The sequence below is a fragment of the Excalfactoria chinensis genome, chromosome 10 (assembly GCF_039878825.1).
Source record: "Excalfactoria chinensis isolate bCotChi1 chromosome 10, bCotChi1.hap2, whole genome shotgun sequence".
NCBI classification, from domain to species: Eukaryota; Metazoa; Chordata; class Aves; order Galliformes; family Phasianidae; genus Excalfactoria; species Excalfactoria chinensis.
The window spans coordinates 15,663,034-15,680,196 of NC_092834.1; the positions used below are offsets into that span (position 1 = coordinate 15,663,034).

The following is a 17,163-nucleotide window of genomic DNA, read 5'->3' on the forward strand; positions in this document are numbered from 1 at the left end:
ACTAACACGGTGAATAAAGGGCCCTTCCAGAAGTTAGCCCTTCATTTTGACATTCTTACTATAAAGCAAAGCTCTTTTTCCCTTCAGTTTGAAAGGCACACGTGCATTTATGGCAGTGCGTTTGGAACACATGTGAGAGTGGCACAGCAAAAGCAGTCGCTCTGTATTTGTCTTCTCTCCTACAGGAGCAAAACCTCAAAGTGAACGCTAATGGGTGTGCCACAAAGCTGAGTAGTACTCGTATCAAGTAAAACTGGGTGTGGGTTCTTTAGGTTTGATTTTTCTTGTGGTTTTTTTTCCTGTTTCCCAACCCTGGGCAGAAATGTTGAGAATAACCGTAGTAGTCACAAAACAACCGTCTGTCCAGGGAAGAAGCTGTAGTTCTGAGAGGTCACTCTTTGGCTGTGAAGGGATTTTTCTTAAGAAATTGTCATATTAATCAAATCCTTGTTGATAGCCAAATTTAATTCAAATTAAATGAAATGTTGCCTACGGAAGCCCTCTTTGTGCTTGAAATAGAGGGTGGGCTACCTTAAAAGACAAGAGTCTGGAAGGCAGCCTTTGTAGCGCTGCAGTGCATCTGATGGGTGCTTTGGGGTCCAAGGAAAACTAGATGTGGAGGGAGAGCTGGCTGTGGTTAGAACAGAAACGAGATGGTTGGAACCATTAAACGTGTGTTGCAGCAGTGTACACAAGTGAGAGCAGGCCTTGTCTTTGAGTGGCAGGGGATGAAAATTGAGGGGATAAATTCTGTTAGATTCAAGACTTGGCTCCAAGCCTTAAACTGCTCTCGAGGGACTTCTTTCCGGTAGTCTGGTATTTGTTTTGCTGTGGGTGCTCTTGATTAAATATAGATGTTTCTCCAAACCTCAGTAGGCAAGGTGAGTAAAGACAAAGCACAGTACAGTTTTCATAGCTAATGCTTGACTTCCCGGTAGGCAGTTGTGAAGTTCTGTATTACAAGAAAGCCTTGCACAAAATGAGTGGCATGCTAGTGGCATTTATATATGAAAACCCAAGTTTAAGTCATCATGAAACCGTAATTCAGAGAACTTAGAACTCCTCAAATGAAGAAGGGAGGAATCGTACCATCTGCCATAGAGAGCTGTCAGTTCCTTTCTTCTTCTGGTTCCTGATAGTCTCGCAGTCCGTGACTGCCTAACAGCAAATGCGTCACAGGATGAGCTGATCTCTTTCTGATTGTCCTTTCTCTCTCCCCCCGCCTTGCCGACAGCGTTGGATCTGGACATTACACGGCGTATGCAGCTCACGAAGGTCGTTGGTTCCATTTCAACGACAGTACTGTAACTCTGACCGACGAGGAGACTGTGGTAAAGGCAAAGGCCTACATCCTCTTCTATGTGGAACGGCAAGCCAAATCTGGATCAGATAAACTTTAATACCTCCTTTAATTCTCACTTATCAAGTCCACGGGACAAAACATTTCCATTTTTCCATAAATACTTGATCCAAGACTATTAATTTCATTGTGCACTTTTCAATTTCCTCTCGTGGGTTTTAGTTTCGTCATGTCAGTGGTAGCATTTGACTTACTGAACTTGGACACAAACTAACTTTTTTTTTTTAGTTATACCAGAAAACCTCAGCAGATTTTGATTTGCTGCTTTAGTTGTGATAACTCAATTTTTATATATATATAGTTTCATGAAATACCTAGTTATTTGACTTTTTTTTTTATATTACTGTTTCCAGTTCTCACTTTCTAAAGGCACATTTACATCAGAGAAGCTTTCTGTTCTCCTTACAAGCAAGACAAATGTGCTCATCACAAAGAGCAGTTATAACTGTGTTGCTCTCACAGCTGTTATATAGATCCAGGAATTGCTTGCACACAATGTTTTACCTTGTGCAAGAAAGTAAGCCGTGACCTCTGACCAATCATTCTTTGTCTGCAGAAGAGATGAGATGCGGCACCATTAAGTAGACCAGGTAATTGCTGCTACAGCTGCTATATTGGTGTGTATTCAGGCTGCTGAATTTCATGAATTGTTGTAAATAAAAACAGTTGGTTCAATTGTATCCATACTGCAGATTAATTCAAGTATTCCTCACATACGCTTTTCCCTCCCCCAAAACTTTTCTAAAAATTACCTTAAGACATAAACATGTAAATTGTCTTGATGTATTTTATTAGTTTTCAGATCTGACTTGAATTGCTCAAAGTTGCCTCTTTGTTAGACTGTAATCCTGAAGGCTGCTCACAAACACTTCTTTGCTTTAAAGCTCAGAGACCTCCTGGCACTGGGACTTCAGCTCTCTTTCCAGCTGGGAACTGGGAGCTCAGCCCTTAAGCGTGGGGTTCTGAGAACAGCCTTAGGTCTGAGTATCTTGTCTGCTTCAGTGCCTGTATTCACTCGAAACGGAAAGGAAGCGGATGGAATTTAAGATGCTTGGTGTGAATTTCTATCAGTTCAGTTATGAACTAAAGGAAAACAGCCTGGTGGGTAATCCTGAACTATTTGTTCTGGAGCACATTCTGGTAAGCTGTAGCTGTTACTCGTTAGCCCAGTGTGGGATCTTCCTTTCCAGTCTCAAGATTGACCCAGAATGGCATCATGCAGTTTGTAAGACCCGACTGTGCAATGGAGGAAGAGACAGCTGTTGAAAGTGTTCAGCTCTACTCTCCCTCTGCATAGTGGCAGTCAGGTAATCTCTGCTAGTGAGATTTAGAAAAGCTGGTCAGGAAAAACCTGGTTGTGAAACCCAGGGATTCAGAAAACAAATGCTACGTTTCAGTGCTTTCCTTGCTCCCCACCCTTCGTAGCCCCCAGCCAGTAACTGGACACTCCTGCAATGTGAAAAGCCTGGTGGTAAGAATAGTGTTGTCCTTCACGTGGAGCACAGTAGCAGTAGAATATACGAGCCTGAAAACACCCGAGAACTGAAGTTGCACACATGAGCACTCTTCTCATTTAATGCTTCTAAAAAGACATAGAATGCAGCACAAATTTCCCCACAAATTGTACTGTGTGGCTCAACCTTAGTGCAGGTGGGTGAGCTCCTGTTTCCTTGCTGTGGGCTACCTGGTAGTTGTACACAAGACAGAATACAAAGAGCAATCACAGTCAGGTGAGTTCCTTTCAAATGGCAGCCTCGTGTTTGTTTCAGACCTTCAACCAGGTGAGACTGACTGACTTCATGCAAGAGCTGCAGAAAATGTTCTGTTTTGCTGATTGTGTATGAATTCGTGAACTGAACAGTAGTAAAAAGCTATAATGATTATCTGATATGTTAACGGGAGTCATATCTATAGATACAGATCTATTGTCTCCTGGAGTGAAACAGTAAATAGCACTCTTGTTTAAACTGCAGATAGTTTACCTCCCATTCCTCAGTTCCACACAGGCAGAATTTGCTCTCATTGGGATAGATGGTGACACTTGACAGCCTGCACTGCTGTGTGGGATGTGAAATATTTTTTACAGCATTTAAACCCCACAGCGCAGCCCTGCTGCTCCCAGCTGGGGCGTCAAGTCAGTTCCATCTATGTCTGCACGCTGCTCAGCTTGCATTGCATTTTAGCATCTTAGTCTGGAGAATACAAACCTTAAACTGCCCAACCAGCTGTGGGCCAGAAGCAGCTCAGCTGCAGGAGTCAAGTGTGCGCAGCATTCCTGCAAACTATCATGATGTAAATGTGCCTTTCTGTAACTGTAAGAACTTCATTTGTAATCTTCAGCGCCATTCACTTACTTGTTTTAAGCAGCTTCTATTTCTGTTCATTTTGGGGGTCAGACCAAGTTCTCACTGAAACATTTTACTTTCAGTAACGTTTTCTTTGTAACATTAAGTAAGGTCTTGGGCAAGGGTATCCAGCATGGTCTCCATGCCGGAGGTGGCCATGGGGACGCAGTGCAAGCTCATCAGCCTTGTTCTTGCAGCACCTGGTGTACGGACTCAGCCATATGCTTTCCTGGGACAAATACATTGTAAACCCTTTCCTAATTTAACTTTCTCCCACTGCAAAACCAGATGGACAGCACGAACAGTTTGTTGTGGCAACACAAGTATTTCTCTTCCTGGTGGAGAACTTTGCTTATCCACTGTATTCTATTCAGTGTGGTGTCAGAAGAAAAAAAAAGTAAGCACTGAACCAGTAACCTTTACTGCACCTGGCCTAGTATTACATTTTTAACCTTACTTGTATATCCTATATTTATCTACTAGCCTGTGGGAGGGGAGAGATATCTCGTTTCATTTAAGCCAAATGTTTCTACTTTACTGCTGATCATAGTACATGCAAACAGGCAAGAGTTTGTCTTGCTTGTGACTGCTCTGCAGGCAGCAGCTGCTCTCTGCAGTTTGGAGACTGCCATGTTTTTCACCCAAATTTGTCTGATGGAGGGTTACCCTTTTTTGTCAGTCACTGTTTAGCCATGTGTGTACAACTGGAGCCTGACCAGTCAGACGGAACTGCAGAATGCCCAGCTCTCCGAACACTCCTGCTCTGCCATGGTGAGCATTTAAGTTAGTGCGGCATTATGCAGACTGCTACAGCGCTGACAGCTCCTTCTCATGGCGTAGGCAGAAGGGATTTTTCCAGGTGTTAACAGCTGTGTGAGACGAGTTTAAAACCTGTGGGGAGGGGCAGTGGACGTGCTTGAGAAGCAGAAGGCCATTATGTGGATTTTGCTAAAGCAGTGCAAAGCGTGACGCTCGGTGTTCAGCAGCCTCCCCGTGTTTCATTGCTGATGTGTCTGTGTCTTACTGATGAGGTAATCAGCACCTTGAAAACTGATTCCAGTGTGCTTTAGGATATCCTCAAGTACTGTAGTGCCATAGTTGTAACTGTTTACCATTAAAATTGTGTGTAATTTTCAGTGAGGATCACTGACTGCTCATCTTGTGTGTTATTGGAGCATTTCTAGGATGAATGTGAATTATACCTTATCTCATTCACAGTGTTTATGGAAAATGTGCCATTAAAGCGTCTCTTTTTCCTTAGGCAGTGAAACTTCTCTTGTCCTTCTGCAGGCTTTCAGAGTATTGTTAGCGTTCACCAATTTGAGCAGGGGTGGCAGACTATTTCAACTGGTATTTAAACCCAAAGAGGACACAGCTGCACCAAGTCTTGACATACAACAGCTGTTACAATTGGTCAGACCATACTGTCCGTCCTCTGTGTGCTGCAAGTGTCCCTCCCAGCAGCGGTGACTATAATCGAGTTTGCTCATGTTTTTCCCTTAAATTAACATTCCTGTGTTTATTACGACTCTGGAGCAGCCTCAACTATTTTAACCTTTTCAAAAGTGAAGGTAAGTACTGAAAACAAGGTAGGGAGAGACCGTGAGTGTGAAAAGCCGGTATGAGAAAACACAGAACAATTCCCAGCATCATACCACATAAGCTGCTATTTTCCAGTGACCGGCTTACCTGGTATGTGATATCATCAACTCTTGTCTTCTTCTGTGGCTTGATCAAGTCCTGATGCTACTGGCCATAGCCAGTATCTGAGCATGGGAAGAAGCAGGGCTACCCCTTTAAGTAAGCCCAAAGAAAATGCTCAGTGACAAAGGATATGAAACCAAAAAGGCCGTCATTAAGCACAGCTTAGCGTTTACACAAGAAAATTACTACCGTTAAAGAACTGCACAGACCCCACTGGTTGTTTCCTTTGAGCTGCTGTGGCCAAGGAATGTGCGTTACTCATCATGCAGGGATCAGAAGTAACCAAATTGCCACTGACTGCACATAGATTTTACTCTCCTCTTTTGTCTGAGTTCAGTTTCAAGCTGCCATTTCAGACTGAAAAGTAGAAGCAGAACTTTGGTTCTATTTAACCCTGATGTCACTGGACAGAAAGAAGGTGGGTGTGAGCCATCAAACACTTGCTTTGTTCACAAACACAGAAAGTCAATGATCATCACTGCTTTTAATTCCAACCCCACATCTGCTGTTAGTGAAGTTCCTTGAACAAGCCTTTTAAATTCCTCATGGCCATCCCTGAACAGGAGGCTGAAGTGCAGCCTTAGAACAATTAATTAATGAAAAAGGACCACATTACCCTATGCTAAAACTAACATTGGAATGTGAGAGGCTGGCAGAGGTTCCTCTTACAGCAGTACCACCCTCTGCCCCTTCCCATTCATTAACACAGCACGAGCTCTTTGCAAGTGTAACAGGCCTGCCTAAAAATAAATAAATACATAAATAAGTCCCTTATAAGGAAGCATTCTGTGACAGTCAGCTCCTGCTGTTCCCTTCATCCCATTCCACTCCCTCGAAGGAACAGAACAACAGTTTCAAACACGCGTCTTTACGTCCTTATCCTGTCTCCATTCTTAACTTCTGCACCAGCTGTGGGCCAAAAATAAACACCATTCCACAACCATATATGAGCAACAGCCTTCTGGGGCTCCCAGCGCCTTCCAGCACCGCCATCATTCCAAGGCCAGGAGACTGTCAGCTCCCTAGCGCTGCAAGGGCTATGCATATAACCCAGCTGAATCGGGAATGCCTCTTGCATCTCTTTTCCTTTCTGGACAAAAACAGCAGGAAAAATTTAGCAAAAACATGTCACAGATTGCTAGAAGTCTTTCAAGATCCCCTGCTTTGGTCTTTACTGAACTTTAACTCTCCAGTGGAACTGCAGAAGCACAACTTTCTCCTGGGACCTGCTTTAAAATACTTGTCCATCTGCTGGTATTCAGAGAGAGTCAAGGTGTGTAACGTTGAGGACTGGATGAAAAACAGTTTCCAGAAAGACTTCTGTAGCAGGCACGAGAACACTGTCACTGATTTTTTGCTAGCAGTTGCCAGCAGGTAGGTATGTGTGTGCTTTGGGTGTGCAATTAATTCTGCATTACTGTAAGAGTTCGTTAGCTGCTTTGAAACCACAACAATTAGAACGGTGGACTCACCTCCGTACCACCTACCTGACCCAAACGGGGCACAGAGAGCGCTTTGATTCTGGGGTTTTACTGTTGATCTGATAGTGCCAATAGTGCATCTTCTTATTGTCTTTCCTTAAGCCTATTTGTTTTTTTCCTTTTATTGGAAGAATGCTTAATTAATACTGGAAAGTGCAATACTGTTTAGTAAATAGCTGCTTAACTCAGCTGGACCATTTGTTCAATGTAGAGCGTTGTCCAGGGGGAGTCCCTAAGCAAAAGGCATGGTTTCACACTGCAAATGTATAATTACTAAACACTATTCCTTTACTACTGGAATTTAACCATATCTGTCTGTCTATGGGTGTTAAAAGCTACAGTACAAGTGCCACTATGGAAAGACAACTCTCAGACCACATTGTTTCTTCTAACAGAGCTGCTCTGTAGCACTGAAGCTAAGAAAAAAAGTGTTAACCTGCATCAAAAGGAGCAAATGTAAGTTAGAACCAATCCCAGTGCGTTTCAGTAGCAGCAGGACCGGCAGTGGCCAGCTCAGAGCTGGAGCAGCACACCTCTGTTCTCGGCCAGCCCCCAGCTTAGTGCCACAGTGTGCCAAGCAGAAAGCCCTGTTTGGAACAAACACTTTAAAGCCACCAACAAAACGGGACAGTGACAGAATGCAGGGTGCCAGTGAGAACCAGCAGTGGGGCAGTGTCCAGCCAAGGGCTAAAATACAGGATCAGAAAAGAATGCAAACTTTAAGTAGAAAAATTCCAAAGTAGGTGTGACAGCAGCTGATGAACTTCTGATTAACGACCCACAGACCATGAGTGAACACACCTGTCCCTAGGAAGGAGGGGAATGGGGATAAATGTTCCCTCATTTGGGGCACTGGCGCGTCTACCACGATGCCACACTTAACTTAGTTCCTTGTTTTTGCCATCACAAATCAGAATTCAGGAAGGACAGCAGACCGCAGCTCTGTTTAACACTGACGTGCCTTCCTCCTCTACAAAACACATGAAGATGCATTATTAGCTGTAGAAAATGCAAAGGCAGGGTAGCAAGGATTCCATCCAAGTTCAGCAGCCACCTCTCAGCATTTTGGCCTTCCCAAGTCTATGAAGCAACCCTCTTAGAGCATCACAACAGAATTCCTAGCACTGCACCAGGAAACCTTTGCTTTCTGCATTACATCCATCAGTTCTGTAGATGAAACTGTGCAAGATGGATCTGTCAGATCTTTCCTTAACACTTGCACACATTTTTCTAACTATTCACAAGCGTACATGGAAAGAGCAAAAAGAAGAGAACGTGGCTGGTGTGACCTCACTGTGAGCTCTGCTCTAAAGGAGAAATCAAGCAGCTTTTGGGGGCAGTGTGTGGGAAGGGATGTACTGTTTTTTAAGGTAAAAAAGAATATGCTGCAGTGATGGCTGTCCAGCCATAGCAAAGAACTGTCCCTTGTTTGCCCCACTGCTGTACACCACACCCGAAACCCAGTACAGGCTTTGAGCACTGATTTTTAGACAGGAGTGCTTCGTTTTGCTGCAGGCACAGGTAGGCTGGCACTCTTGCACTGATGTCTAACAAGATCAGCATCAGCATTGCTGTAATCACTCTCCGTCAACAGCAGAGCCTAAAGAAGTCCTGCTGCTGCTCAGAGAGAGCTGCCAGCAAGAGAGCAAACAGCATACAGGAGGACTGGGGGGGTTGATGCAAAAGCGGAGCAGTGAGGAAGCAGCCTGCACAGGCAGTGTATATCATAAACGTACTGACTCGGAATAGGACTTCCCTGCACTTTCTCAGCTCTACATAAACAACATGCATAATTTTTAATTATTATTATTTTTTAAAAAAGATTTTTTTTCAATTTTCTGTGTCGTTTAACATTAGAGTTAGCACCAGTTGCAATTATATGAATGAGTTGTGGAGGGACCAAACATCAACAAACCCCGCTCTAGGGAGCTGTTGGCACCCACTCAGTAAAGCCAAGGAGCTGCAGTGCACACACACATCCCCATAAAATCACAAGTGTCTTACGTGCCTACACTCAGATTGCCCACAAAGCTTCACTCGTCCACAAACCAATTCCGACTTGAACCCATGACCCCTACAGGGGTCTTCATCAGCTTACATATGCTTCCACTTCCCCTTTTCCACTGTGCGGACTGGGCTGCAGGTGTTGACAGCAACAGGAAAAGCAAAGGAAGAAGATAAATAAGCGCTGTGATAGGTAAAGCTGAGCTTTAAGGCCTTTTCGTGCCCCTCCCTGCTCATGCTTTCTTACCCCCTCCTGAAGAAGTATTTTTCCAACTTAGTATTTATTCTTCAAGACAACAGCTTCTCCAAGCTCTGTATCTTATCTATCCTTCCCTCGTCTCACCTTGACAATTACGTTTCAGATGTCCAAACCTGCTCTCTCTGACCCTCTCAGGATGCGGCCATGTAACAGACGATTGCCTCTCGCTTCTCCTCAAGAACTGCCCAAGCCTCAAGACACTCAAACTGGAAAACTGCGCGCGGATCACGGACCGGACGCTGGAAGCAGCGATCCTCTATGGGGGATCACTGCAAACCCTCCACGTGGATTTCTGCCGGAACATAACGCAGAGTGGGCTGGAGAGAGTTAAGGAGAAACGGCCTTCAGTAACACTGAGAGCAGAGCGAAGCGCTAACATGATTCCGGACAGTAAGCCACAAAAAAAGCCAGTGTCGGAAAAACTGTCTAGAAAAATGGCTCAGCTTTAAGTTACACGGATGGTTGATTTCCACTTACCTCTGCTGTAGCGCTACTTCAGCTACCCATGGGTACTGCACTCTGGTTTAAGTCCAAATAAACATTTTCTATTTAAGGGGTTCACTGGAAAAAGGCAAGAATTCGCACACCTTTTAAAGACAGAACACTTCAGCTTTGGGTGTTCCTTGAAAAATCAGGTTTATGTCACACAACGCAGCACTGCATTTGTCAGGTCTAAAAATGGGAGTTGGAGAAAAGCAACAACCAGAAGAACCTCCCAGTTTTCCCTGTGACAACACAGATCATTTTGGCAGTAAGGGACAAAAAGGAACTAATTAAACTAAGTCCGCTGCATGACAGACACTTGTGCCTTGCAGGGCAGGTGGCTGAGCCAATGCTTGCACTGCTGGGTCCAAGAGGAGTTTTGTCTCAGGGACTGGGTGCTCATCTTGTCTCTGTTGCAGTCTGCCCGCATGTTTAAAAGTGCCAGGCAGCTGTCTGATAGCCCAGAAAGGCTACTCATGTAATTCTTAGGTACGTGGAGGGAGAAATAAAAGGAAAAAGTGACTGGAAATATGCAGGAGGGAGAGAAGAAATCATCCCAGGTTAAAAACAGGATCAGAAACAAATTAGGGTTTCAAGAAGCAACAGCCCTAGAAAATGAGAGGATGCGTGTGCTCCAGAGTTAAGTGTAAAGAAAGGGCAGGTGCTGCACGTACACAGTGAAAAGTAAACAGCTGCAAATAGAACTCATGTTCTACAAGAGAATGAGGCTTTTAGCTTTTAAGTACTTTCCTACACATTGCTTCTCCAGCACAGTATTTGTGACAAAGATTCTTCAAGCTGTTTTCCTCTATTTACAAGTAGCATTTAATGCTTTAAGCACATCACGTTCTGCACTTCATTAATCTGTAAGGGGACTAAATGAGCACATTGTCACACACCTGCTCCTACCTCCGATAGGCATTTCTTACCACAGCTACAGTCAGACATATCCAGTGCTAAAAAGCAGAGGGGAAGTGATGATGCTTTGAAACAGCTCACAGCCTACCCTGCATCAGCCTGCTGCAGCAACTCTGCCATTAGCAAGTTACAAGGCTGAGCTGCATGCATTTTTTACTGCATGTATGTGTGTATACCTCAGTATAGCTATGGATGACTTAAACTACAGTATACATGACTTGTACTACAGAAGGCAGATACACGCTGGTAATATTTACTCTCCTTTTTCTACACAAAGATGTTCGCATATGTAAATTACTCTTAAACTGACATAATTTTCTCAGATTGTCTCCAATGGACAGAAGAGCTGAGCCAGTGCATTCTTTACCTTCAAGTGCAGTTATGTCTAGGCAGTGCTGTGCAGTAAGAGTGAACACAATTCCAGTCTCACTTTGATGGCTGAGCAACAGAGAAAAGCCAAACAGCAGATTGAAAGGAATGCGTGCACAGTGCCACGGCAGTGAAAACAGCTGGAGAAAATAAATATAAGCACTTAGATTAAATCACGCTAAGACAGAATATGCAAAGGACAAGGGTAATTCAAAAAGGAATTGCGCTCAATTGTTTAATGAACATCTGTATTTACAAGCATCAGCATCCCCTTTTCACTTAATTGCTAACTGTCTCTAAAGGTACCTTCGTTATCCGAGAACCAAAACACACAGCCTGTGCAAAACTGAATTCTCAGGTACAGTTCTGTTACCTTCTGGATCTGACTGAACACGCTGGCAAACTGGTAAAGGATAAAAGACATAGAGGAGATCCAGCATACAGTAATATAGTGCTTTCTGTAGTGCATATATACATAAATATATATACACAACACCTAAAATTTAAACCAAGATGTGAATGTACTCCTCCACAACACTGATGAGATGCAGGAAACCTCAGTCCAATTTGAAACACGAAGCAGCAGGAAACTACACTTGTCTGACTTTAGTGCCCCTACCCTCCTTCTCCTGACTGTTGGGTAAAGGGCCCCTCTGGGTGTTTCGTGCTACTGCCTGGTTCCTACTAAGACAGTGAATAAATGTTTCTTTGCAATAGCACATCCCTGCCCTAACCAAATACAAACGTTACCAAATTCTGCTGATTATAAAACAATCACAGCTGCAACAGATACCAAACACGTGTGGTTTACTAAAATCAAAGGCAGACACCCGGAATGTATATAAAATCCACAGCTCCAACCACTATCCTGCCACCTTCATTTATTGGCACTGTCTGTGAGTCACAGTGGCTGCATGTTATTACTGTCAACTAGTAACACTCTGGAAAAGTGTCCAAATGAAAGCCAAGAGGGAATCACGTACAGCTGTAACTTGTATTGAAGTACATGGTATAAATAGCAGTACACCTGAACACAGCCTCAAAGACATTAAGAACGCAGGGCACAGTCCTACCCATCAGACAACAGCAGATCAACATTTCAGGGTGCTCCAAAGATCACATCCTGACTAAACATGGTAATGCTATCAATTCCTGAGGCAAAACGAAGGATGGAGAATGAATAAACCAATACACGATTCACAAATGCATCCAAGCAACCAATTCTCGAATTGACTTTATTTTTCTCTGCATAAGGAACCCTGCACAGGCAATTCAAATTAGAACAAAATAAATATGTGAATATTCATGTAAAACTGTCCTTGCTAATGAACAATTATACACAATGTACAACCCTTCATGTTCACTGGGAGGGCTTACAAATGTACTATTCCCAACAAAAATGCACCCAAATGTCTCCATGCAAACTTATCAAAAGTGACCAAAAAAAGGAGAAAAAAATTATCGATCAGACTTCTTTTTTTGTGTGTTTGTTTTCTTTCTTTTCTTTTTTACAATCACAAAAAAATAAAAACATCTAATTTTTTGTTACATTTAGAGTAACTAAAATGTGGCCACTGTTTATTAACAACTGCTTTTATGCTCCTAAAACATCTATGGTTACCATAAAATTATGTCAACAACAAATTGGACTTAGGGCACTATTTGCAGTGAAAGGAAGATGATTTTGTTCACAGAATGTTAATAATCTGTGTCTGAGCCCTCTGCATTGTCCACATTCCGGGAGAGCATATAATTGTCCATATCTATAGACCTGCAATTATTGATTGCATAGCGCAAACGCTCTGCCATGATTAGTTGACTGGAGTAAGGTGGGAGCCTCAGTTGAAAGAAACAAGTCTGTGAGGTAGGCAAGCTGTCGTAAGGCTGCGGAAATGGATAAAAGGTGGGACACGGGTAAGTTTGTGAATGTAGTAAAAAACGCAACATATCCATATTTCATTGCTTCCACCTTCCCTGCCTCTGTCGCCCAGCATTTCTCAGTTCACCTCAATATTACTCTTAAGAAGCAGACTAACATCCCTTACTTACATCTCCCGTTTCCTCCTGAATCGTGTGCCAAACTACTGTTAAATCAACTGCTCTGTGACCTAATTCAGCTCAGGATGGAAATGCAACTATTGGGACTTTTGATCACAATATTTAGTGACCCTCTGGATGATAACAAACAACATTCAAATTTATGTGTCGTACCGTGAGGTGACGTGAAAGACACCCAACCAAAGATGACAGTCCAACCACTGTTACCTCTGCCCAAATATTTGAGTCTTACAGTTAGAGGATGTGCTTTCACTGCCCAAAGCAGTGACACAATGCAAAACATAGGCATCCTGTATGTGATGTACTTCAAGGATACATACTGCAAAACTCAGACTTCAGAGTTTGTTAATGGTCATATGACAAACTTATGGGAGTAAAAACTACTAAATGAAAAAAGGAAATGGAACAGAAAATAACCGTGGACAAGTTACACCAGAAGAGGTTTGGTTTCCTCGTGCAAGAGCCTCGACCTCCAATCACAGAATTACAGTGAATGCACCAACTGAATTCATATCCAATTCATGCAGTGTTCCGGCTCCTCCGCAATTAGAATCCTTGGTTTTAATACCTCAGGGAATATCCTACTCCAAGCTTACACTGCAAATGTACAATTATGGGAACCTGGTTCCTATTGCCAAAGGGCAGATTAAGCTAGATAGGAATAATAAATACAGGTAATAATAAATATTAAAAAAAAGAATAAAAAAGGCAGCATCTTACCCTATCAACCTTCATTATTTGGAATCGCTGAGAGATATCAGCTGTGTTGGCTGGCAATCGAGATCTTCCCGACACAAACCTCATGAAAAGCACTCTCTCCTCATTGGAAAATTCCTCGAGGGTATGCCAGAACCACTGCACCAGCTGATGCTGCTCATCAACCTCTCTGTATCGCACAACTTTCTTCAGAACTTCAACTGATATTTCTGGCATTCCACAGACCATTTGCTCCAACTGCTTAGCAGTCAGAAGAGACAACAAGGGAACGGGAACAATCCAAGACATTCCTTCTCTTACAGCAGCCACCTATTGCCCAAAACACAGAAGAAACACAGGAAATGAATCGTCTTACCTCTATCACTTATTGTACCATCCAAATGAATGCAGAGGCAACATATCTGCTGAGGAACAGGGTAAAAGGAGAGAACAGCTGCCAAATACATACGCTTCCCCTATAAGGACTACTACGTCCTCTCTCAAAATTCTGGAGAACATGAAAGGTACAAAACTATAATTATTTTTAATAGCAATTGCACATGACACAATATAAAAGAAGTTAAAGTGCAAGTTACTAGCGCAAATAATAATGGCTAAACCAAAAAGTGATGTAGATCTCATACATCTGAGCCGAAACAAAGTGCTGTTTTTTCCTAGACATGATTTCCTAGACATGATTTGGTTAACCTTGCTGAGAAAGTTATCTTCCTGGTGCAGGTAACAATATTCTGCACGTGTCCATACATCAAGTAAAACAAAAATAATTTTCTTAACAAGTAATTAGCATATCTCATGCTTTTACAAGCTTCACTATGCAAGTGACAAAATGCACAGAACTAAGAAAATAGACAATTAATGCTTCTCAGAACCATTAACGTTGTATTTTTAGTTTCAGTGATAAAGGAGTAGAGAAACAGTGTTAAAAACCAATGTTTGTCCACAGTATTTACTTCAGTTAGAATATGTTGCTACGACGTCCAGTGACACTGCACAGCAAGTACAGTTGTGCAGAGTTTCCCTAGACGGGATGACAGCTGCAATGGCACTAATCTAGTGAAAGAGTAATTCTTATTTCCAGTGCACTTTCATCAAAGATGCATTTGCTAAGGAAAACAGGAGTGGCCTAAAACAAGCAATCAAAACAGAAAAGTCTTTAAGGGAAAAAGAATCCTTGTGGACCCATCCAAAGTGCAGAAAAATACGAAATGGAAACTTACATAAATAAAACCTGCTGTTCACATTAACCATGGTGGAGAGGGTCACAATATGGTTCTTACCTGACGGTCCATTTCATGAAGTCTGTACTCAATTGCCCTTTCCACATATTCTTTCCTGTTTGAAAAGGTAAGTGGGATGCTGTTCCCTCCAGGGATTATGGGAACCATTTTGCCATCAGCACTTTGGCCAACAAACGAATCTAAAGGAATCATCTGTTATGCAAAACAGAAAATCTTTGTTCAGCTTAAGTCACTCAAATGATCTATGCTTAATATTTTACTATCAGTCATCCGGAGTTAAATTCAGATCACAAACAATTCCAAATGTGTATTAAGTCCTTGTTATCCCAATAAAACAACAGCAGTCTTAACGTCAATCTGCTAAAAGCGATCACGTTTATAACTTACCTCATGGAAATTTTCTTCAGTAATCCCACTGTCTTCAATGTGAAGAATGCTGTTGAGGGTCTGCACATAGAGCAGATCTACCTCCTCCAAATCCTCCAAGATGAGTGGGATACAACAAAGTTGCTTCCAGACCATTGGAGCCAAATGAAGATCTAATGGCTTTTTTGTACGAATAGCTACACCCATGAGAATGCCCAAAAATTTAAACTGCATCAGATGTTCATCTAAACATGCTGAAGGGTTAAAGAGAAACCTGAAAGACATTGAAGGCTACAGTGTAATTTCCATGCTGCTTCATTAGAAGAAAAAGACCAAGTATTTCTAAGCACTGCACAGTAACTGCCAACACAATTATCAGCAAGGGGCATCCAAGTAAAATGATGAACTTAAAGAGCTGAAATAAGGGACACCAGGATGGGCAGAATTAATCCCTACAGCACATCACGACACTCCTGATGCTATGCTCAATTCTGCAATCCAGGAAGTCTGTGTTACAAGCATGCCTTCTTCTTCACCTTGAAGTAACATCTCAGCTTGGAGGACAACATACACTAGGGGCAATCATTAAGTATCATCATTTGGTTAAGAACAACAACAGAGTTAATTTTCACCTACTAACATCTGCAGGAAAAAGAAATAATAGATAACTTACCTATCCCTGTTGTAGCCTACTTCAGCTGTGGCATTTGGGGAAGGAATAAGCAGGTCTACTACTCCAGTTTCAAGTTCCTTAAAAAACAAAAACAACAAGAAAAAAAACATTCTTAGACTTGGGAACAACAGACACATTAGAGAAATATTCTGACATTATATAATGCATTACAAGAAAGAATACTGCACTACAGTGATGATAACTACTTAAACATTCCTGTGTAATATTTAAGGTAAAGAAACAAAAGCCTTTACATCAGACTACAGTGGTTGTCTTACTGTGACTCCTCTGTGATACGCTGCTGGTACTTGTTCTGGAAACAATCAGAAGTCCTAAACTCCACACCCTTTTTTTTTGCAAGGACTACAAATGAAGCAAACGTTCTGTTCTGAACTTTTCGTAGCCCTTTCTCATATTTAATGTAAACTGCTTAGGAAAGGAACAAATTATGAATCTGAAAAGACAACAGCAAGCTGGCAACAGCAGAAATATCTGGGCTCAAGATAAGGCAAAAATGCATAAGTTCTGTTAGTGAGCTCCCTTCTAGCACTGAACCTGAGAAGTGACATTTATTTCCACATATGTGAAAACATGCGTGATCCTATGAAACATCTGTCAGAGGACAGAATGGTATGGATGGAATCTTAGTGAAAATATTGGCTGGGAACAAGGGGTCCCTGCAAAATGCTCCTGTAACACATAGGAGCTATCGCAAAACTTCAAGGGGATCTACTGTAATGCTAAGTTGTACTGTGGCTTTTTTCCATCTCCTTGCTACAACTGAAAGGATTTTTTCCTCAGAGGCATTCCCAAGTAGACAGTTCTAGTGCTGTAGCTCAGGACTGAAGAACAAGAAGAATTTGCTACGCTGCATAAAGTAAAAGTGACAAATACAAACAAAATCAGACAAAACAAAAAACTCTACCAGGCATTTCTAACCGATAGGACTGCTCCTACCTGACACATTTCTGTAATAGTGTCATCAAACACTCCCCCTGCATCATCAGCTCCTTCTCCAACCAGTTTCACTTTCCAGGCACGAGAAGGCAGGCGAAGGTCTGATGCATTCAGCTTTACCACTTGCCTTGCAATCTGTACAAAAATGGGTTTGCATTTCCGACCCCTTTTGAAAAAAAGAAGACACAACCATATGGCGTAACTCATAAAAGTGTATAGGTTAATGAAGTC

The 17,163-nt window shown here is 42.3% G+C and overlaps 3 protein-coding genes across 16 annotated transcripts in view; 2 read left to right on the plus strand and 1 right to left on the minus strand.

The window, feature by feature from the left end:
• The window catches only part of USP3 (ubiquitin specific peptidase 3), a 70,550-nt gene extending 65,704 nt beyond the window's left edge, over window positions 1-4,846 (plus strand). For all 5 annotated transcript variants that reach the window (XM_072345457.1, XM_072345458.1, XM_072345455.1 and 2 more), the window contains one exon: window positions 1,235-4,846. In XM_072345457.1, coding sequence (XP_072201558.1) covers window positions 1,235-1,400 — 166 coding nt within the window. In that variant the 3' untranslated portion in view covers window positions 1,401-4,846. The remainder of the gene's footprint in view (window positions 1-1,234) is intronic.
• A 1,467-nt stretch (window positions 4,847-6,313) lies between these two features.
• On the plus strand, window positions 6,314-9,701 carry FBXL22 (F-box and leucine rich repeat protein 22). Of its 2 annotated transcripts, none has more exons than XM_072346014.1 (2): window positions 6,314-6,783; window positions 9,257-9,701. In XM_072346014.1, the coding sequence occupies exons 1-2, from the start codon at window positions 6,356-6,358 to the stop codon at window positions 9,600-9,602; spliced, it is 774 nt and encodes a 257-aa protein (XP_072202115.1). In that variant the 5' UTR covers window positions 6,314-6,355; the 3' UTR covers window positions 9,603-9,701. The 2 variants fall into 2 exon arrangements, with proteins under 2 accessions (XP_072202115.1, XP_072202116.1); XM_072346015.1 differs by having other exon boundaries at window positions 9,289-9,606.
• Window positions 9,702-11,715: 2,014 nt separating this feature from the next.
• HERC1 (HECT and RLD domain containing E3 ubiquitin protein ligase family member 1) overlaps window positions 11,716-17,163 on the minus strand; it is a 107,763-nt gene continuing 102,315 nt past the window's right edge. For all 9 annotated transcript variants that reach the window (XM_072346006.1, XM_072346011.1, XM_072346010.1 and 6 more), the window contains exons 73-78: window positions 16,933-17,098; window positions 15,976-16,052; window positions 15,324-15,576; window positions 14,976-15,128; window positions 13,702-14,007; window positions 11,716-12,807 (exon numbers count right to left, since the gene is read on the minus strand). In XM_072346006.1, coding sequence (XP_072202107.1) covers window positions 12,622-12,807; window positions 13,702-14,007; window positions 14,976-15,128; window positions 15,324-15,576; window positions 15,976-16,052; window positions 16,933-17,098 — 1,141 coding nt within the window. In that variant the 3' untranslated portion in view covers window positions 11,716-12,621. The remainder of the gene's footprint in view (window positions 12,808-13,701; window positions 14,008-14,975; window positions 15,129-15,323; window positions 15,577-15,975; window positions 16,053-16,932; window positions 17,099-17,163) is intronic.

Coding starts and splice junctions, on each gene's coding strand:
- FBXL22 (XM_072346014.1), top strand. CDS start 6,356: ATGAGCAACAGCCTTCTGGGGCTCCCAGCGCCTTCCAGCACCGCCATC. Junction 6,784..9,256: donor TTGCTAGCAGTTGCCAGCAG/GTAGGTATGTGT, acceptor ATTACGTTTCAG/ATGTCCAAACCTGCTCTCTC.